Source organism: Hylobates moloch, unplaced genomic scaffold, assembly GCF_009828535.3.
Source record: "Hylobates moloch isolate HMO894 unplaced genomic scaffold, HMol_V3 SCAFFOLD_8, whole genome shotgun sequence".
Classification (NCBI taxonomy): Eukaryota; Metazoa; Chordata; class Mammalia; order Primates; family Hylobatidae; genus Hylobates; species Hylobates moloch.
The window spans coordinates 20424502-20447827 of NW_026652283.1; the positions used below are offsets into that span (position 1 = coordinate 20424502).

The 23326-nt window shown below is 35.8% G+C and overlaps 1 protein-coding gene across 1 annotated transcript in view; it reads right to left on the reverse strand.

The window, feature by feature from the left end:
• The window catches only part of ABCC9 (ATP binding cassette subfamily C member 9), a 229938-nt gene that overhangs the window by 65011 nt on the left and 141601 nt on the right, over positions 1 to 23326 (reverse strand). Inside the window, exons 22-27 of the mRNA XM_058443111.1 lie at positions 17699 to 17771; positions 14668 to 14773; positions 6769 to 6807; positions 5286 to 5387; positions 3302 to 3386; positions 1913 to 1993 (exon numbers count right to left, since the gene is read on the reverse strand). Coding sequence (XP_058299094.1) covers positions 1913 to 1993; positions 3302 to 3386; positions 5286 to 5387; positions 6769 to 6807; positions 14668 to 14773; positions 17699 to 17771 — 486 coding nt within the window. The remainder of the gene's footprint in view (positions 1 to 1912; positions 1994 to 3301; positions 3387 to 5285; positions 5388 to 6768; positions 6808 to 14667; positions 14774 to 17698; positions 17772 to 23326) is intronic.

Sequence of the window (23326 nt, forward strand, 5' to 3'; positions counted from 1 at the left end):
TGAGGAGCCTATCCAGACAGGCTTAAACTAACTATATGCATCCTTAAAAGCAGAAAACTTTCCCGGCTGTGAAGAGAGGAAGACGTGACTATGTAAAAATAGTCAGAGAGACATCATGTTGCTGGCTTCAAAGGTGGAGGAAGGCAGGCGTGAGACAAAGAATGTAGGCAGCTTGTAAACGCTGGAAAAAGCAAGGATATTGACTGTTCCCTTCCCCAGAAGGGAACACAGCCCTGCTGACACTTTGATGGACTTCTAATCTATAGAACTATAAGGTAATATAATAAATCTCCATTGATTAAGTCACCAATTATGGCAATTTTTTATAGCAGTAACAAGAAATTTATATACTGTCCAACCAGGAAAAGCTGCCTTAAAGGTGAGCAATGTATCTTCAGGGACAGTCATCAAGAAGCTGTTAGAGTTAATGCTAAAAGTCATCCTGTAATGAAAGGGTGGGAATTGACAATAATTTAGCCCTACAACTTCTTTGATTTCCATGATTCTACAATTGAGGCAGTTCCTCAGGTTCAGTCAGTAATTGATCCCAAGGTTCAAGAAGTCATTTCTAGTTGTTGATCCATCCATTATTATAAAAAGAATTTACGTCCAGACACGGTGGCTCACACCTGTAATCCCAGCACTTTGGGAGGCAGAGGCAGGTGGATCACTTGGGGTCAGGAGTTTGAGACCAGCCTGACCAACATGGTGAAACCCAGTCTCTACTAAAAATAATAATAAAAAAAAATAGCCAAGTGTGGTGGCATGCACCTGTAATCCCAGCTACTCAGGAGGCTGAGGTGGGAGAATTACTTGAACTTGGGAGGTGGAGGTTGCAGTGAGCTGAGATGACACCACTGCAGTCCAGTCTGGGCAACAGAGCAAGAATCTATCTCAAAAAAAAAAAAAAAAAAAAAAAAAAAACTACAGTTATATAGGCTACTGTTAGAGCCTTCAATGGCTTTCATGGTGTTTTTAGGTTTTGTGGGGGGAATAACTTTGGAGATAGGTATTCTTAGGGAGATGAATTAATATGTCCAAATTCTGCCACCATCCCCAGTGACAGATCCAAATTCAGTGGGAAACTCCAAAACCAACTTACTTTTTCAAGAGGCTCTAGAGATTAGATGGAGTGAAGACTAAAAATGTTCTGGGAACCAGATTGATAAGTGGTTAATAATTGTGCAGAAGGAGAAGGCAGGGATGCATTTACATACTCTGCCAGCATCTCCCCATTGTCTACCTGTAAGCTATTTTAGGTACCTCCTGCTGGAGAGACCAAAATAGAGCAAAATTATAATCAACATAACCATCAAATTTTATTTCTAGATCCACAGGTAGAAATAAATTATTAGTCCAAGATGGATATCATGAAAATCATTCATGACGTTTTTAAAGACATAAATTTTAGATTCTACCTTTACAGATTATGCCACAGGTCTAGAGCAGAACCAAGATTTCTACAGTTGTAGGGAGCATCACAGATAAAGCTTAACCACAGCCCGAGTCGCACAGCACTGGAATGGGGTATATGCTTACTTAGCCCTATGTCTACCAAGAGTATATTTTCCGGCTTTTTTATCTTTGCCATCAAATATAAATAAGAAGACTTATGATCCTGCCTCGTTCATCCAATACCATCCAAATCCTTTCCTGGTTAAGAAACTCAGATAAGCAACGACTTAGGGCATCTAAGTCTCTTGGACACCAATCTGGATCCTCCCAACTCTCAAGATATGCTGCTCTTCTACTGATCTACTGATCTGTACTGCAAGGATTTATTTCCCCTATATACTTTATGATTTCACAAGTTAAACCATCTTTCCTTGAGTTACTTGACTTACCTTTTTAAAGACTCATTTGTCCAGATGGAAGAATGAAATAGAAATAAAAGGGAAGGCCATATTCTTACCAAAAAGACAATGTTGGTGTTTTGATACAGTGCTCGTGCCACACAGATTCTCTGCCTCTGTCCCCCACTCAGGTTGATGCCCTAGAGAAGAGACAGCCCCAAATACCCATTTTTTTATATTAGTAAATGATCTTTTGGTAATATGACCTTAAAATACAAATGTCTTTTTAAAAACCTTAAATTGATAGTAACTTGTTAATTAAATTGTAGTAACATTGGTAAGAAAACATGGAAACTGTCTACTGGCCAACAATTCTCAAATTAATCAAGACGGCTTCAGGCTGATATGGTTAATCTTCCTTTCACTCTAACAGAGATCTCTGCTGTACAGAAGCATTAATAACCAAAACACTTGCTAGGAAATCGAGCAATTCCAAGATGTTTTCTTGTTTACTGAGTTGTGTCTGTAGTTTACTTAACATACAACCCAAATTTGATATTATGGGTTATGTGAAACAGTACTATCCAAGAGTATGCTTTCATAATAAAGTACCAGTTACACATTTTTTTAAAAAAAAACTAGTATTAATTGACTTCTTAGTATGTGCCAGACTTGTGCAAATGGCTTTACATTTTTTAATTTCTCTTATTCTTCATAGCAATTCCAAGATGTAGGTATTGTTTTAATTTTACACATGTGGAAACTGAGGCTCACTGAACTTAAGTTCATTCTCATACACACTGCGGTATGTAGCAAAAAAGAACAGCCATTAAGAACAAAGGTCACAGAGCCAGACTAATCCTGGCTACACCACTACCTTGGCAACTGTGCAAGTTCCTTAACCTCTCTCAGCCTTGATTTTTGTAGCTTCATATGCAGATAACAATAACACCCATAACACAGATTTGTTGTGAAAGTAGATAATACATATAAAGTTTGTGCCCAGGACTTACAATGATTAAAACATTGTAGACATTGCTGTCCTAAAGATTATAGGTATAAATATTTTTCAGCTTGTCTGCATAATGTGACATCAATGCAAAACATGGTTACACAAAGAAAAAAGAGCACTTTAATAAGAATAAGCAGATTTTCAACAAGATTGGGATAAGTTATGGAAAGCAATCTTAAGTTTCAAACCCATTACAGCAAGCTCTACGTAAGCAAAAATGCATTTGGTCAAAGCCAGGAACTGTGTTTCACTTTTCCTTGAGAACTCTTAAGTGACTAGTACCATGTTAAGTATACAGTGATTACTCAATAAATATTAATACGTAAGAAAGAGTGGCATCAAAGGACTCCCGTCCTTGGTTTACTGGAACTTGTTACTGGGACAACCTACAACTCCTAAGCTCTCAAATTTCATGATTCTCTATTAGTGATTAAAGACAACCAGAAGCCTTTTCTAGATTTTTGTTCATTGCTTAATGAAACTATATATAGCTCACCCTCTCTCCAATTTCAGTTTGATCTCCAAATGGTAATAAGTCAATATCTGGCTGAAGAGAACAGGCATCTGTGACAGCTTTGTACCTTTGGGAGAAATGATTTTGAATTTTTAGATCTCAATTAATACATTGTCCATAAACTAAGTGCCAAATTCAATACTTTGGAAGCTGAAATAAAACATTTGCTGAATCACTTATTATATGCCAGCCTCTGCTCTACATTTCTGGATACAAAGATAAATAAGTACTACTTCCCACTCTTTTTTTTTTTTTTTTTTTTTTAAGACAGAGTCTTACTGTCACCCAAGCTGGAGTTCAGTGGCACGATCGTGGTTCACTGCAACCTCTGCCACCCAGGCTCAAGCGATTCTCCCACCTCAGCCTCCTGAGTAGCTGGGATTACAGATGTGCGCCACCATACCAAGCTAATTTTTTTGTATTTTAGTAGAGACAGGGTTTCACCATGTTACCCAGGGTGGTTTTGAACATCTGAGCTCAGGCAATCAGCCTGCCTTAGCCTCTCAAAGTGCTAGGATTACAGGCGTGAGCCACCACATCCAGCTGGGTTCCCACTCTTAAAAAGCTAGTTCACGGAGCAGAGGACTGATACGAAAACATACGATGAAAGTTTACTTTGTTAGGTATTATAGTGGCAGTGGGTACAAAGCACTTCTAGAACACAGATGAAGAAATGACTGGCCATTCTGAGAAGTTTCAGAGGAGGCAAAGTTTAAACTGTGTTCAGAAAGTTGAGTAGTACGTTTTCAGGAAGAAAATGAGTAAGGAAGCTTAAGGAACTTGAGAAAGTAAAAAAGTTCATGATGAATGTAAGAGACTGCAGGAGGCTCATTACGGCTAAAGCAGACGTTGTGAGTGGGTGCCCTTCCATACTGTCATGCATGCTGAAGAGAGGAGACAAGGGAGATAGTGAGGACTGACAGTCCTCAAGTTCATATAAGGCTGGGACTGGAAATCAGATGAACTGGAAGTACAAGGAAGCCTGGGGATTGAAGATGCTGGGGAAATGGCAATGATTTTATTTTCTTAATCAGTTCATCTTAATATAGTAGAGTCATTCTTCATTCTTCCCTCTTCTTCTTCCTGTTGATATCTGTCCATTGTTGTTCTTCAATCTTTTTTTCTCAACCATCCCTTCTTTTACATTTCTACCATCATTCCTAAGTGTAGGCAACACACACTGCATGCCTGGATAATTACTCCAACTGACTCCTAAATGTCTCCATATATACATGTGTATATGCACATATGTGAATCTGTATATATAGAATGCACATCATTATAGCCAATTGGCTTTTAGGCCCCCCAACTATCTGGTCTCAGCCTCCTGAATCTTTCTGTCTGGTTTGCTCCTGGGTCCTAAAGGTTTTGTCTTTCATAGTCTACTTTTCTCCTCCCTCCCACTTCCTCTTGCCTCTCCACTTACCTTATTCTCCTTAATTTTCAAGACCCAGCTTATGGTCCTAAGACCCACACTTGTAAGAGTGGCTCAGGGAAAGGGTCATACCTTCTTATGTGGTGGTGGTATTTAAAAGATGCTTGAAAGATGGTGTATTCTGGCTGCTCCCAGTCACCAGACCCCTCAGGTCCTATATTCTTCTTCTTTTCACAATTAAACTTCCTTTGTGAAATTTACTTGAATTTTTCCTTCTCTATCTTCTCACCAACAACCTAAGCAATACATCCTCACCCTCACACTCCCCACCCCACGCACATACACACTTCAATTGCTGTTTAGTTTTGGTGTACAAATTGTTCTCAATAAGGGTCCAAGATGGGCTGGAACTTCTAGTGAGGCTTCTCCTCAGAGAACTGATTCAAAAGACCTTAGTGATTAGGATGAAAACGGGGCCAGCAGGAAAGAAAATACCAGATGTAAAGGGTCCAGAAACCATTGTTCATTCCCAAACACACGAGTCAGAAAGAGTTGCCATTTTGGTTCTAAATTTTATATGCTCAAAATTACCTCTGTTTGTTAAAAGGACTTCCAAAAGTAATATTTTCTTCTACTGTAGCATTTAATAGCCAAGGCTTTTGAGCTGCATATGCCACAGAGTACCTGTTCCTACTGAAAAACAAAAAAGAAAAAAAACACCAGGATTATGCAAAGGTACTGTGCGTGTATGTATTTTACTATAAATAGGGGAAATAAAATTGGTAAACTATCTCAGATACAGAAATGGAAAACTTCTAAAAGAGAAAAATTTAAAGACCACTAACCTTACTAAGAAATGATTAAATATGCCACCTAAATTAAAGGGATTAGGATTTAATCAAAATGTCACATGTATAAAATTTGGTTTTGTATGCTAAAGAAGTGTTTTATGTTCTAAACAACTAATTGAAATTTCCTTTTCTAAAATGACTATAATTTAAAAAAATAATTAAAAGATTATAGCTACAGAGATTTTACTTTATACTAATAGCACTTTACTAACTATAAATACTACGTTCAAACTTTAAGATGTTAATTGGTACTATAATTATTGTATGGCTTTGTGGCTTATTCACATTAACATATTTTGTGGTAATAGATAATATGTAAATATTTCAAAACAAAGAATATCTTAAGGAGTCCCTGAAACTTTCAATATTGAAATCATGCATGTAAAAACTGCATATTTCAAAATATATTGAAATAGTTTATATTTTAAAAATAACTCCCTCCCCCCTTTTGACTTGCAAATTCTACCAGATGTCTATACATCAGACTTTAATTTCCAATAGTTAGGAAAATACATGTGAGCTGAAGAAAATGATGGGGAGGGCAGGTCAGTTTAAAAGTCAGATTTCCACAGTTAGTTCATGATCTGTAAAGTACTAATGAAGGAAATAGGGTTAAAAGAGAGCAAGGTTAAAAAAGAGAGTAGTTAGAAATGTTCAATGATCTTTCTAAAACATTACATCTTAGGAGTGTAGGAGGCATGATAATATATAGTATGCTAGCAGTCTCTGAGATAATCATATGTACAGTAAAACAATGGTTCCCAACCTCTGACATGTCTGCTTTCCCTCCCCACCCCACTCGGCTCTTTAAGGTTTTTGTTTTTGTTTTTCCTTTTAAGTAGATAAAGCACTTGGCTCATCCTCTCTACCTTACAGGTGGACCCCATCACTGTTTAACTCACAATCAATATATGTATTAATTCTTACATTTTTATTTTATGAAATCCCAAACCCAGTTTACTGAGGATAGTTTGAGTTTCAGCCAAAGTTGGGACACGTGTGACTCAGTGAGAGGAAAACAGCTGACACAAGGAGCCACTTTGTTTGGTAAATTAATTCTTTTAGCAGCTTGTCAAGGTTGCGAACCACTGCTGTTGGAAATATGCTAGCACACTTTAATCAATAACTATACATCATCAGAATAAACAAAATGAGATTAAAGAGATTAAAGTCTGAGGAAGAAAGTTATTCTTATTAAACTCAGGTTAAAATAGAAATAATACCTTCTGGTTGCTTCAAAAGAAGGCTCAGATTCATTTACACTGCAAGTATGGCAAACAATGTTCATTAATTATGAAGTAGAAATATAGAACCAATGTGCATACACATGAGGTAAGAGATTCAATAAACATTGGACATATTAAAGAGCACATTTCGCAAATGGTTTCTGATATTAATTTCAAAGACAAACCAGATAAGTAGTATTCTTTATGTCTTCATCAGCTAGGAAATAATTGCTTAGGAAGCTTCTAAAACATAGATAGCACTGTTCTCTGTCATAAAAATTTTGGTTCATACAATGACTGGGTTCTATTGCCAACCCGGCTCCAAACAGCTGTAAACTTGGGGAATCCCTCTAGAATACAGTTTCCCATTTCATAAGGACTCTGCATTTCCAAGGCCTTCCAACCTTTAAAATTTGAATTTAATAAATTTAAATTCCAAATTAGCTTCCCTAAGGTAGCAGCAGAAATACTTTTTGGGTGCTAAACATGAAAGATTTTTTGTATGTTTTCTTGTACGTTTTTGTGGAGAAAATTTACCTAATTATGCTACCTAATGATATTTGGTTTAGAGTCACTAAGGATCATTTTCACGACTGCACACTGCTAATGACATCTTGGGATGGCGATAGAGGCAAAAAAAGCAATCTCAGACTCAAAATTTCCTCCCAATAATAATTGTTCCCTGATTTTAGTTACTGATAAAAAATAGGGAAATGATCATTTTTCTGAAAAATATTTTCCACACAGTATGCTTTAGATACCAAGAAATTTGGACTTTGTTTTCTGTGGTATAAATCCAATAGGTGACCTCACTAGTTTTAACTCATTTGAGGAAGAGAGGGAAGAGGGGAGGAAGAGTGAGTGTGTGGCAGAAATGAATGTGTTAATTTGTATTCTGGCCATTCAAGTGGAAATGCCCATTAGACATGTGTAAATACCTGTTGGACATTTGAGAATGTCAGCCCAAGGTAGAGATATGGATTTAGAATTCATCAATCTATTCAATAAAGATTGATTAAATTCCGACTCTGTTTATTCAGGATCAGTTAAAAAATATGCATTGATCACTTCCTAGTGCCACACATGCTAGAGATACAGCAAACAAGAAAGATCCACTCTTTCTTTCATGCCACTGTCACTTTTTGGGAGCATAATGAGGGAATAAGGGCTAAGACAGGTGGGGTAAAAGATGGTATTAGGGCACTGATCAAGAACCAAGAACCAAAAACAGAGAAACAAAGAACCAGAGAACCAAGCCACCTTTAGCAAATCAGAGTAAACAATAGAGTTGATGTCAGAGGGAAAGTTAAGTGTGTGCTAGATGAAACAAAAAAAAGCCAAGAGTACTTCAGACCAGAGAAAATATGTATTAGAAGGCCATGAGGTATCCTGATTACACAAAGAAGTCATGTATATTCACATCGCTGAAATGTAGGTGTAAATGGCAATGAACTTAAAAAAGTAAGCACAGCCAGATAATGAAGGGGCTCATAAACCATTTTATACAGCTTGAACTTTTCCTAAAAGTAAAACTACTGAAAATGTTTAAACAAGAGAGAGATTCAATTTAGAAATATCACTGTGATCACAGAATGTAACAAATGAACTAGCGGGAACAAGACTGGAGATCATAAAAGAAATCCTTTGCCAGTCTCACAGATTTGACTCAAGTCAAGTCACCTATAATTGTTCTTATAAAACACTGTACTTCTTCCTAGTATTTAAAAAACATTAACCAAATAACTATAAAATTATTTTCTTACTTCCTCTTGGTTTCCCCTGCTAAACAGTAAGCTTCATGAAAATAGGGGCCTGCCTTCTCTTGTTCACTTATTTCTCCCCCAACTTAGAACTAATACAATGATTTGCATATAAATGGTGTGCAACAAATATTTTTTAACAAATTAATAAATGCAAGTGTCACGGAAACCAAGAAGCCAAGTTAATTTCAAGGAGTCGTCGATGGGTGAAGAGTTTCAAAATCTATGGAGAAGTAGGACTGAGGACAAATTACTGGGAGTTAGCACTTAGGCAGTCATTGGTGAGAGCCTTTCATCCAGGTTGCAATGCACAGAGTAAAAGGGAAGAACAGAGGTTAAGTGTGGGTGGACTAGGTCGTTAAAAAGAGAAATGTTCCAGTTGATTGAGAGATAAGCAAGACCATTATTTAAAAAACGGGTGGGGGATAATGGAGTGTGAAGAGCAATAAATAAAGACACTTATAAGAGAAAAGGGTTAATTAATGCAGTAAGGTCCTGAAAAAAGCAAAACAGCACATAGGGGATCTTCACTTCTGAAAACCTCTCCTTCAAGGATTTACATATATTTTCCTTTTCTTTCAGAGAAAGAAAAAAAGAGGTAAATTTAGACTCATTTGTAGGTAATCATCTTCCAAGAGCAAATTAACCCATTATTTCACTAACATTTTTATGAATAATGTTATAATCCTTAACTTCCAGAGACTACCTATTCCAGCCCTCTCACATATCAATATGTTTAATCAAATTCGATTGTGGAAGGTTATATAATTTCTTTTCCAAAATAAAGAAGTAGATTTAGCTCTGCCTAGACTCATCCTCCACCATTCAGTGTGGTACTCAACAGCACTCAAGACAACAGGAGAATGCAAAGAGGTCAGATAGAAAATCCCCTTCTAGAAAACAGAATAAAGTTTCACTTCTGAGAACCTCTCCATGTAGAATTTGTGTGTATTTTCCTTCCAGAGTAAAAGTTAAAGTCGATACAGTGTATTAGCAACTTCTAAGTATTATGGTTAATAATATTATGGAATGGGAGAGTGACTTTTGCAAATTTAAATCAGGAATGACATTTGGAAGAAGGGAAACTAGATGTTGGCACAAACATGATATATTACATCTGACCCAGGAAAGCCGACTTAATGTATTATTCCTTCATGCCAGCCAAAGTCACATGAAAAGGAATATTTCCTCCATTTGTCTGAAAATAATTGAAGCACGGTTACAAAGCTGATTACACTAAGATGGCGGGAGACAGAATGTCAGGACAGAAGGGGCCTGAAGAGTAGGATGGTTGATGGCATGGGTGAGAGGGAAAAGAAAAAAAAAAAAAAAACAAGGAAAACAAAGATAAATGACGAGCTGTTTCTCACATCATTACCACCACAATTAAAAAGCATTCTGGACTCTCTCACTGAAACTATTCATCAGATAAGGCATTTTAGTTCTAGCTCCTGAGATATCAGTAGACATTATTGTTTATCATGACAACCAAGAAAGGACTTCAGTCAGGCAGAACATTTGTTTTTCAACAAATATGAAGCACACTGGGATGCAAGATTGATGTGCACACTGGCATTCTGACAATTTTGGAGAATTTTTTTCATTCCTCTCTCCTCTCTCTCATCTTTTCCCTTCTGGGTCTACAATATGTCAGACTAGGTCAAAGGAAGCAATTCCCAAGGAAACAACTATCGGGGTCGGTGTGTTCCACATTCTACCCACACAGGTGTGTGCTGGATGAACAACAATGCCTTTTCTCCAGCCCAAAGTAAATATTTCCTGCTGCAGTAGGTCAGAGTACTTTACTGGATTTTGTTCATGCCTGTGTATGAGGACACATTTAAAAATAAAATTTATGGCCCAGCATGGTGGCTCACGCCTGTAATCCCAGCACTTTGGGAGGCTGAGGCGGGCGGATTATGAGGTCAGGAGATCCAGACCATCCTAGCTAACACGGTGAAACCCCGTCTAGTAAAAATACAAAAAATTAGCCAGGCGTGGTGGCGGGCACCTGTAGTCCCAGCTACTCGGGAGGCTGAGGCAGGAGAATGGCGTGAAACCAGGAGACGGAGCTTGCAGTGAGCGGAGATCATGCCACTGCACTCCAGCCTGGGCAACAGGATGAGACTCTGTCTCAATAAATAAATAAATAAATTTTATGCAATCAGAGACACATGTAATGGTGAAAGAATGATAGCAAAGTATTTGGTGTCTTACCATATCATTTAGTTTATTGTTTTGGTTTGTTTTGAGCTTTAAAAAAAACCAATTCAGTCTGTTGAAGTAAAGGACTTCTAAGCATTTACACAACAGCAGCTTCTGAATATCAATAATTTCTAAATTAGCTTAGCTTTAATTAATAGTTATATGCCTTTCTTTATTGGACTGGGCATACAGCTTTTGTTTCTGGAATGAAAAGAGTAATTACAAATAACTCTTTAACAGAATGTCAGTATCCTCTGAATATTCCTGATCCTAAAATATGTTTGATCAGATATTAAGGATATCATGAAAGAAAAATAAGAAAAATAAGAAAAATAAGAAAAATAATTCTTTTAATTAAACAAAAATAGAATTTGCATTAACTTATTCAATCTATTAGAAGATTACATTTTCATTTGTTTGTGTGTTGAACCAACTTAAACATTTTTGAAGAAATCTTCAGTCCTTTCTGCCATGAAGAGATGGCATTTTTGTCTAGTAAGGCAAATGCTCATAAAAAGATAATTTTTAGGTTACAGGAATTTTATAAATACTCAGAATTATCTCAATTTCCTTCTTACACTTTCATCCTGCTGGCTGACTCCAAAGTATATGCTGAATCTATTTAGTTTGGTTCATTCCACTGCTACCATGTTACATCAAACTACCTTCGTCTCTCATCTGAATTAGTGAAATGAACTCTTAAATGGTTTCCCGCACTTTCCCTCTTGCCTCTGTAATTCATTCTTCACACCACAAGTCCGAATCATCTTTTCAAATCGTACATCATATCTTCGCAAAATGTAAATCACTCCTCTACTTAAACTTCTACAATATTTTCCCACTGAACTTAGAGCAAAATCTCAACTCCATAGCATACCCAGAATGCTTTCCTCCTTTTCCAGGTAGCCTCAGCTTGCACCTGCATCAGTCAGTATTTACCAGTCATTCTAGACCCTTTTAGGATCCTCAAACACACCTCACAGGTATAGTACCTTTACTATATTGCCTTGTTTTATCATTGTCACAACACTTATCAAAGTCTAATATTACATCTTTTTCTTGTTGATTACTTATACACAGGCCACGTTCTAGACTGTAACCGCATGAGACAGAGACTTGTCTTGTTCACTCCTATATCCTTGATACTTAAATCAGTGTTTGGCATGAAGGAGGTACTCAGTAAATATTGAATGAAGAAAAAAGGACTAAGAAACAAAATGTCTGTATTCCATACTAAACACAGAAGATGGTCCAACTGATGTACAATTTATGTATTTTTCCAAATGTAGTTAATTTCATTCCTGGATCAAACTAGATGTTGAAGATCTGCATACTTAGACTGTGTTGTTCTGATACTATCCATACCACATCCTTCACCCCCTCCTGCATGCCCTCTAAACCTTCAAATAACATTTATTATATAATACATAATCTAGTATTATATTCTGAATTTTATTTGTAATAATTGGCACATGGAATTTACTTTTGAATAAATTTTAGGAATATTGAAGACATTAAGAATTAACCTTTTATTGACTTTTTATAAGGTATATGCAAGATATTTCTTCAGTTTTTTTTTTGTTTGTTTTTTAAGAGAAATGGTCTCACTCTGTCACCCAGGCTGGAGTGTGGTGGCACATTCACAGCTCACTACAGACTCAAACTCCTGGGCTCAAGAGATCTTCCTGCCTCAGTCTCTCAAGTAACTAGGACAACAGGCATGCATCACCATGACCTGCTTACTTTTAAATTTTTTTGTACAGATAGGGTCTCACTATGTTGCCCAGGCTGGTCTCGAACTGCTGGTTTCAAGTGATACTCCTTTCTCAGCATCCCAAAGTGCTGGGATTACAGGCATAAACCACAACTGGGCAGATTTCTTTCACAGTGGTCTCCAAAAAGAGAAAATCAATCTCTACTGAGTAAATGTTTGCTGTTTTTTTCCTCACGTTTCCTTCTTTGCCTAGCTTTCATGAAGTTCAGAGAAAAATTTGTGGCCCATATTTTATAATTATACAGGACTTCAGTACATGCATTTCTGTCTATTACAAATTCAGATGATTATTTAAACAATATTTTAAAATTTTCTTTACCTTTATCTTTCAAACTCTACTATACTATGTTATTTTAAATAAAACAATACAAAACTTTATGAAATAAGATACAATATAAATCGTATACATGCTTAGGAAAGCAAGAAAATAAATAGGTTATAAAGAATATTTTCTGCATCCTCACATCATTTCTTTATTCATTAACACAATGATAATTATGAATGATAATACTGGGGGTCAATTTAGCTCAGGTGGAGCTGGGGTCTGGAAAGTTAAATTATGCTTGGAACAGGCCAGATTAGGAGATCTTCCTGGTAGTATGAAAATAAAATCTCAAGCCTTTTCTGTCACTGTCATTCTTTCTCTCTGTTTTAATGATGGTAAATCAGGATAAAAACAAAACCCAAATAACTTAATTATGGTTGTACAAGCTACACAATATAATTAAATCCAGTGGGATCGACTTCTTCATCCAAGATAGAAATGACAGTGGCTAGGGGAACGTCATCTAGTGCCTGAGGTTAGTGACTGACACCATCTACTGCCTGAGGATAGTGGCAGGGGAAACCTTGTCTAGTGCCATGAAGCAAACTGAGGTAGCAATGTTTTACTGAGCTCTCTGCTGGGTATGCACTAAACAGTTGCAAGGCTACTATCTGCTAGATTTGCTCAACAAGGATAAAATGTACACTCAACAATTCTCAGTCTTCTTCTTTTGCCAATGACACTGAAAACAGGATTTACACTTCTACTAATTTCAGTCTGAATTTCACAACCAAGAATTTTTTTCTTAATTGGAGTTTAAAATAGAATCTGCTCTTAAAAGGCCCATAGTCTTCTCATTCTTGAGAGATGTCTGTGTATGTAAACAGCAAACTCAGCCACAGTGGAATTCATGATAGTAGGTACAAAATGATATGAAAGATTATGATATGTGGGACAAGAGAATCCCTTGGTATGGGAGCTGTCATGTGCACTGTAGGATGTTTAGCAGCATCCCTGGCCTCTGTCCACCACGCCAGTAGCAACCCAATGCTTCAGTGTAAAACCAAAAATGTCTCCAGACATTGCCAAATGTCCCTGGGGGCAAAAATCACACCCGTTTGAGAACCACTGGTCTATAGCCTAATTTCTCAGGTCAGCTGTAGCCAATTTATCCATAAACTACTTATGAGGAGTCTACTAAGTAGGCCAAACTAAATAAGTATAATTTACTCTTTATTAACCAATTATGTAACATATTTCTGAATCACTTTATTACCACAATGTGCTTTGACCACCATTCAAATATCTAGAGGAAACATCATGCTGGAAACAATCATTCGAATGTCTGGAAGATGCACTTTCTTTTCCATGTCTTTAGAATTGCACTAATCAAACCTATTCATATCTCCAACTAGACACTTCTAGTATCTAGTTTAAGTATAAGGATAAATAGTTGATTTTCACTTTCTTATACAGATTTTGGAAAAGATCATCTGATATTTCTTCTCTGAACACTGAAACTTTAAGGCACTGTTTCTATTTAAGCTTTATAAATAATGCACATTTTCCATAACCTATTTTATTATAGAATAAACTTTTAAGTTATTTCTTTAAGTGTTACCCATTTAACTTTAAAAATCTATCTTTATAATCCCATCCTTTTGTCTCAGCAATATACTAGTTTATACTATTATAAACAACCTTTGTAATAAATTGTTTTGTAACTTTTTATTTATGACTTTTAAGGTTTCCATCAATTTTTTTTTAAAGCTGTGCTTATTTCTGAGTGGTCTTCAGAGTCAGAACATGTCAATGTATTTGTCTAAGTTCTCTCCTTGCAAGATTATCAGATGTATGACATAGCAACGGAAGCCAACTAAAAATATACATACTTGCTCCAGTGAACTTTTCCTTCCAATGTCTGCATCTCACCGAGGATGGCAAGGAGAAGAGAGGACTTCCCACATCCTACTTGGCCCACAATCATGGTTAACTGACCTAGGAAAGCAAAACAAAGGATAACTACAGAGATGGATTCTTAGTGAAATAACATCAAAACACATTTAGGAAAAGCTAATGTTTTACAATCAATGGCCCAGTTTTGATCTCTAGCAATAAGGTATTCTAAACAGCTCCTTTCTCTGATACGTCTTTTTGGAAAAGGAAAATATATATATATATATATAAAATGATCTATTATTTTTAAAACTATGAGAATAGCTGATATCAGTAAAGAGAGTAATGAAATAATTGCCTAGATTATCGAGATTAGTTTTAACTTTAATATTCAATTCATTCAGAATAAAAAGGGCAGTTTTGACTAAAATAAATAATTGGGATAACTCTTTTCTCCAATTTCTCTTTGAAGAAGACAGTGTCTTCGCATTTATAATAGAAAAATCTGTTCCTATTATAAATTTGTTTTGCATTTATAATAGAAAAATCTTCATCTAATGAACATAAGGCCAGGTCAAAAATATTTCTATTCAATTATAGAGACATTTTAAGGAAAAATTACTGGGTTTATTCCTAAATATTTTATTCTTTTTGATGCTATTGTGGATAGTATTGTTTTCTTAATTTGAGATAGTTTGTTGTTAGCATATAAGTACTTGGAAATAAAATTAACCAAGGAAGTGAAAAACATATACACTGAAAACTATGACATTGGTGAAATTAACACAAACAAAAAAAAAGAAAAGACATCTGGGCTTAGGGACTGGAAGAATTAATATTGTTAAAATGTCCCTACTACCCAAAGCAATCTACAGATTCAATGTAATCCTTATCAAAATCCCTATGGCATTTTTTACAGAAATAGAAAAATCAATTCCAAAATTCATATGGAAACAGTAGACCCCAAATAGCCAAAGCTATCTTAAGAAAGCAGAGCAAAGCTGGAGGTATCACACTTTTTGCTTGCAAAATATATTACAAACCTACAGTAATCAAAACAGTATGGTACTTGCATAAAGACAGATGCATATATCAATGGAACAGAAGAGAGAGACCATAAATAAACCCATACATATACAGTCAACTGATCTTCAACAAGGGGTTTCAACAAACTGGATATCTACATGCAAAAGAATAAAATTGGAGCCTATACTACACCATACACAAAAATCAACTCAAAATGGATTAAAAACTTAAATGTCAGACCTGAAACTATAAAAATCCTTAAAGAAAAAACTTCTTGGCATTGAACTTGGCAGTGATTTCTTGGATTTCACACGAAAGCACAGGCAATAAAACCAAAAATAGATAAGTAGAACCACATCAAACTAAAGAGCTTCTGCACAGCAAAGGAAACAACAGAATGAAAAGGAGACCTACAGGATGAGAGAAAATATTTGCAAACTATCTATCTGATAAGAGGTTAATATCCAAAATATAAAATACAAAAAAATGCTAAAACAGAAAGGAAACAAATAATCCAATTAAAAAATGGGCAAAGAATCCTAATAGAGATATTTCTCCAAATAAGAAATACAAATGGCCACCAGGTATATATAAAATGGCATTCAACAACACTAAACATCAGGGAAATGCAAATCAAAACCATAATGAGATATCACCTCACACCTGTTAGGATGGCTGTAATAAAAAAACATGAAAGATAACAAGTGTTAGTGAGGATGTGGAGAAACTGGAACCCTTACACACTGTTGCTGGTAATGTAGAATTGTGCAGCCAACAAGGGAAAACAGTATAGAGGTTCCTCGAAAAACTAAAAATAGAATTGCCATATGATCCAGCAATCCCACTTCTGGGTATTTACGCAAGCGAATCAGAATTAGGGTCTCAAAGAGATATCTGCTCCCCCATCTTCATTGTAGCATCATTCACAATAGCCAAGGTATTGAAACAACCCAAATGTCCATTGACAGATGAATGAATAAAGAAAATGTGGTATATACATGAAATGGGATATTACTGAGTCTTACAAAAAGAAGGAAATCCTGCCATTCACAACAACGTGGATGAACCTAGAGGACATTATGCCAAATGAAATAAGCCAGTCACAGAAGGAGAAATACTACTGTATGATTCCACTTCTATGAGGTATCTAAAATTTTGACTCTTTTACGTATTTTAACTAATTTAGTTAAAATTTTAGACACTTCTTTTCACAGAAGCAGAAAATAGAATGGTGGGTTCCAGGAGTTGGGGGAAAGGGAAAATGGGAAATTGTTGTTTAATAGTTACTATTGAATTTCAGTTATGTGAGATGAATAAGTTCTAGAAATCTGCTGGTCAATATAGTATGTACAATTAACAATATAGTACTGTGCACTTTAAAATGTGTCAAGAGAATAAGTCTCATGTTAAGTGTTCTTCCCACAAAAAAATAAAATGAAAACAGAAGAACACAAGGAAATTTTTGGTAGCGATTGCATATTGAATACCTTTATTGTGGTGATGGTTTTCGCAGGTATATAAATATGCCCAAATTCATCAAAATGTAAGCATTAAATATGTGCAATTTTTGTGGATCAATTACATTTCGATAAAACTTTAAAAATATTAAATACATATAATTATTGATATTTAAATTTTAAGTATCTTGAAAACTTCATCAGTATTTCTCACAGACAGAATATAAGTTTCTCATATACTCTTTCTTTAAAGTGTTTCTCAAACAAAAAGTGAAATCAACCACCCCACTGTTTAAATTGCCCAAATGAGCAAATGAACAGTAAATAATTGTCCAAAGGTATAGACTCCACGGTGAAAGGCAGGTCTCATCATTTCCAGCCATTCCCACAGTGACACAGTGCTCACAAGCAGAATAGTGCAAATAGGTAACCATAAATAATATTTATGTCTTTAAAAAGTATCTTTTTGTTAGGCTCAATTATCTTGGAAAACTATGGTTACGGTCATGAACAATTACAAAAATGCATAACAAATGACTCTTACCTGTTGGAATTCGAATGTCTATATTGGATAATGTAGCTAAACCACTGCCCCATGAAAAGTATCCATTTGTGACCTACAAAATAAAAATAAAGAGATTAAATTATATGTGTGGTATCAATGAACAATTCTAATTAAAATAAAAATTTGTAAGTGCTAAAAGACTCAACCCAAGGTAGAACGCACAGTGGTGAAATTCTGATTTAGAGTTATGGCTATTTAGCGGTATAAATGAAAAATTAAAAAGAATGAAACTGAAAGGAGGATCTTTCAATTTGCGATATTATGAAGAATGCTAAAATCTCTGACAATTTGGGATTACCGGATCGTTTACATATGGACAGACAATTATCCCAAACATTTTCCAATGAAATCTCTACATTAATTATTTTGTCACTGCCAGACAATTCCCCAAATCTTAGTGATTAAAATGAAGAAGAGAAATAACCACAAATTATTCCAGCAAAATGACTTCATTAACTGAGGAGGAAAATTCTGTAATTAATGAGTTTCCTGAACTGTGTAGGCCAACTATTCACTGAAGTTAAAAAAAAAGAGTAAAGCATAATAAAAGAAGTGAGGCAACATTGCTTGTGGTATAAACACCAACAATCAGGAAAAATCACAATGCCTTCTATTCATCCCACACAATCTATTTGTTTTAACAAGCTTCAAGTGGACTTAATAGTTTTACCAGTTATAAAAATAGGAAATAAAACAGTAACAGAACCCAAGAATTAGAAGGATGAAGTAGACACAGATGAGAGGAAGAAAGGCTCCTAAAAATAAGGAGAAACTGAAGATACGCTTTGCTCATAAACTAATGTTTCATTTCAAAACCAGAAATGAAATTTCTAAGCACACTATTGTTTAGGAATTTTGCAGAATGGATTTGTGATATCTGAATTATAACTACATACAACCCTAAAAACTCTTCATAAAATGAATAACTTAAAGAGTGAAAAACTCTGCTTGAAAAGGCTAGCTTGTGTTTGTCCATGCAGGTTTTCTCTAGCTTGTAATATATATGGCACAACATTTAGTAATATCCATCACATAGTTATGTGTGAAATTAGTCATGGAAGGAGGGTCGCATGGAAGGGCTGGATTCGAATTACTGATTGCTTTATAAATATGGCTGATCTTCCTCACTCTGTGTGAGGGACTGTGTTAGGCTGGCATAGATTACAAAGAAGGCATAATGCATCCTCCCTGCTGTCTTGAAGCTTGCAATCAGTTGAGTAAGTAAACCATGGAAAGAAGTGAGTACAAGACATGACATTATGGGCTAAGTACCAAATAGAGGGGACACACAGACACTAAGTACAATAGCAGCTCATAAAGAAAATCATTTACATCTGGGATGAGTCAAAAAACTTTTTGGAAAAAGAGACCTTTTAACTAGTTTTGTAAAATATACTGAATGTCAATGAAAGCATTTGTAAGTAAAGAAATATAGTGAGAATAGGCCTAAGATCAAAAAACTATAAAATATGTCAGAGGAAATGATGAATAGAGCTAGCTGGGGCAGAGCTGGCTGGGGCTGTCATTATGGTTAAGTGACAAATGGCATGCAAAGAAATTATACAGCCTCAGAGGCTGAATATTCCATTTTCTCTCCTAGGGTAGGTGAGGAGACTAAAAGAGGCACAAAAATAGATGCTTGTGGACAAGGGCCAGCATGAAACTGAGAGAGGCCCTACATGACACCGTTGATGTTCTCAGCAAATTGGGAGCTAAGGTGATCTGGAGAAAGAGGAGGCAAAAGGAGAGAGAAGGAGGTGGGAATAGAGTGGTGACAGCTGCATAGCTACTGTAGGTTTGGAAAATAATGCTGCTAAGAGACATGTAAAAGGATGACAGATAGCTGTTGGGGGAGGGGAGTCAGCTGAGGTTGGAGATAATAAATCTGTGGCCATGCTGGCCTGTATCATTGTGTCACCTTCTCCATAGCACTCAGCAGCCTCGTTATAGATGTGTAGAAGGCATAATGTTGGATTGCTGCAGAAAGGTACTACAGGACTGGGAGAAAAAGAAGGGGCTCAGGATATTGAAGGTTTCAATGGTGTTAAAAAAAAACAATGACCATGAAATTAAAGGCCTGAGAAAACTTGGGTACCAGGAGTTTGTTGTCAGTGACTGACTAGTCTGATAGAGTAAGATAGAGGGGATGCAGTTCCAGGTGGTGACCAAATGTGAATACAAATTATATGAGTGTGAAATTAAATTATACGTGTGGTATCAATGAATAATTTCTACTTAAAATAAAAATTTGTAAGTGCTAAAAGACTCGACCCAAGGTAGAACACACAGTGGTGAAATTCTGATTTAGAGTTTTGGCTATTCAGTAGTATAAATGAAAAATTAAAAAGAGTGAAAGTGAAAGGAGGGTCTTTCAATTCGTGATATTATGAAGAATGCTAAAAATCCTTTAGTACCTTTCTGCAGCAATCCAACCTCATGCCTTCTACACATGTATAACCAGGCTGCTGAATACTATGGAGAAGGTGACACAGTGATACAGGTGAGGTTGTACAAATGGAGTGACAGTAGATTAGGGGATTTTCAGGCTGGGATACTGGATAGACTGTGCCCTTGGAAGTTTAAATCCTTACCATGTGTGGCACATACAAAGACGGAACGGTGGACTAGGAAACATACTCACATCTACAGTGAAGGTGGAAGAGTGATTATGAGGTCCTCTGATAATGTATGTGAGAACAAGTAGAAAATACCACAGCTTTATGAGTGTGACAGGGAAAGGTTATGGTCTGAAAGTAGCAGGAAAGAACTAGAAGAATGCAATGTCACCGTCTGATTTGGTGCTACATTGAAGTAAAAGAAGGAACAATATTCATACAAGAAAGATAGAAGAGGAGGAAGGCTAAAGTTAATTTCTCCTGCTACCATTTACACTTTCATTCCCTCCCACCTTTTACAAAACGCACTAAATTCCCCACCAGCAGGGTTAAAATCCTGACTTCCCCAACTAGATGTCTGAACTTGGAAAATCAGCTAATATGTAAATCAGTCTTTGCAAAGGATCATGTAAGGATAGGTACAATGATGATCATCATAGGAGGGTTTGTGATAGAGAAAAGATGGAGGCAAGCTCGGTGTACATCACTAGGGGATAAGTAAAATGCAGCGACACATTCTAGAGGATACAATGGTGCACTTAGCAGAAGGAAAGAAGCAAGAAACATTTAAATTGAGAGCACATAGACACTTATGACAATACTACATATTTTACAAAGATATGAGCATGCCTAAGCACATCAAGCACATTAGAGCTGGTTCTATAATGATGGGGGTAGGGGGTAGGGTATATTGGGGATGAGGTGACTTTGGTAAGAAGGAGTATCAGGCATACAGGGAAAGAATGAATTAAAATTTAAAAGCGGGAGCCAGATAGACACAAAATGTCACCTAGTATATTATTCTATTTATATGAAATATCCAGAAAAGGCAAATCCATTTGTTGCTGCCTGGGGCAAGGGGAGTGGGAAATGGGAGCAATTGCTTAATGGATTTGAGATTTCCTCTTGGGGTGATGAAATAGTTTTGGAACTAGGTAAAGGTAGTGGTTGCACAACATTGTGAATGTACTAAATGCCACTGGATTGTTCACTTTGAAATGATTGTCTGCTAAGTGAATTTCACCTCAATGAAAATAATGTTTTGTTTTGTTTTTCAAATTTAAAGGCAGGGCACACACAGACCACTGTCCATTTTCTCCTGCTGAAAGTAAGTAACAATGCTGAACAAAATTTGGCTTGTAAAAAATCTCACTAAAAGAAGCACTTAGGAAATTCCAAGTCAAAATATAAGGAAAAAATACAAATTCAAAGGTATGAGCCCCAGAACACCTAAGCCTCTTTCCCCCAAGAGGCCAAGTATAGCTAAGAAGGAAAAAAAAAAAACAGTTATAAAGACTTGTTATAACAGGTATCAATGTTCATTAGAAAGCTATACTAATCATTACAGTGGAGTACTGAACAGACAAATAAATCTGAGAAAAATAAATAAAGGCTATCAATTGATTCACACACATATACATCCTTGATGTATAACTGACATCACACTGAAGATCAGTGGGGACAGTGATCAATATATGGGGCTAGGCAACTAGATATCACACTTGAAAACATTAAATCAGACCTTACTGATTTACTACTAAATTTGGGAAAATGACTAATACCAAATGCACTACTGCTACATTTATGATTTACTAATAAATTATTCATCACTGATTCACCTACTAAATCACATCCCTACTTCATACTAAACACAAAAATTGATTTTATGTGTATTAAAGGACTAAAGGTAAAAAGTGTAGCTTCAAAGCTTTTAGGAGCTAATATAGAACATCTTCATGGCCTCTGGGTAGGAAAAATTTTCTTAAATAAGACCAAAAACCAAAGCATTAACCATAAAGGAAAAGTTGTATCCTAGACTATATTAAAATTAAGAACTTCTGTTCAATGAAAGATATCATAGAGTGGAAAGCCAAGTCACATAGAGTGGGAGAAGAATTTTGCAACATATGTGACTGTCGAAGTAGTACCAAGAATTTTTAAAGAGGAGAAGGACAAACAACCTGGTAATTCACGAAAGAGAAATCCAAACCCAAACCCCACTGGCCATGTTCATAAATATATCTTATATCGAAAGTTGCTTGACCTCATTTGTAATCAGAAAAATGCAAATAAAAACCGCAGCAAGATACAATTACATCTCTCCCAGCACACAACACTTGGCAAAAGAACGAGAAGCATTTTTTTGGTGAAGACGTAGAGCACCTGAAACTCTCAGTCACTTCTGGTGAAAGTGTAAATTGGCACCATCACTTTGGAAAGCAGTTTGCCATTATCTAGGAAGGTTGAGGATGCACATACTGTATAACGCAGCAACTGTTCACAATAGCCCCAAACTGAAAAATACCCAACAGTCCATCAAAAGTAGAATAGATAATTAAATTCTGGTATATTTATAGAATGGAACAATTCGTACAATAGAACAGAAATGAGAGTGAATGGATTACATTTACACAATATGGATGAATTACATATACAAAATGTTGAGCAAAAGAAGCAACACACATATACACATATTTAAACTTTTAAGAAACTAAAAATATGTTTTTAGGGAGGCAAGCATAGCAGGAATAATCAAGGAAATGATGACTATAAAAGACAGGGTGGCAATTATATCTCGGGGAAAAATATAAGAAGACAGCAGATATGTGTGTTGGAGTATTTTCTGAGGGAGCTGCTGATATAAATATGTACTTCTCTGCAGTATATTGTATTTCATAATAAAAATATTTCAAAAAATAAATATATTATTACCAATTTGTGAGCTTTCACCATAAATAAAAAATTAATTTGGGCTTGAAAGTGAGCCTGAAACTGCGGAGCCCATTCAGAAGCACAGCAAAGTCAAAGCCATTGATAAGCAGCTATTTTTCTTAATGCATGAATGGTCAATTTTGGAAAAAAAATCATAATAGTCTCTCTTTTTTCTTTCAAAATGAAAATTAATGAAACACATGGAAAAGACATATTTTTAGATTCCTACTATAGTGAACAGAAAATGTCAATTAAAAACTGGCCTTGTTTTTTATTCACC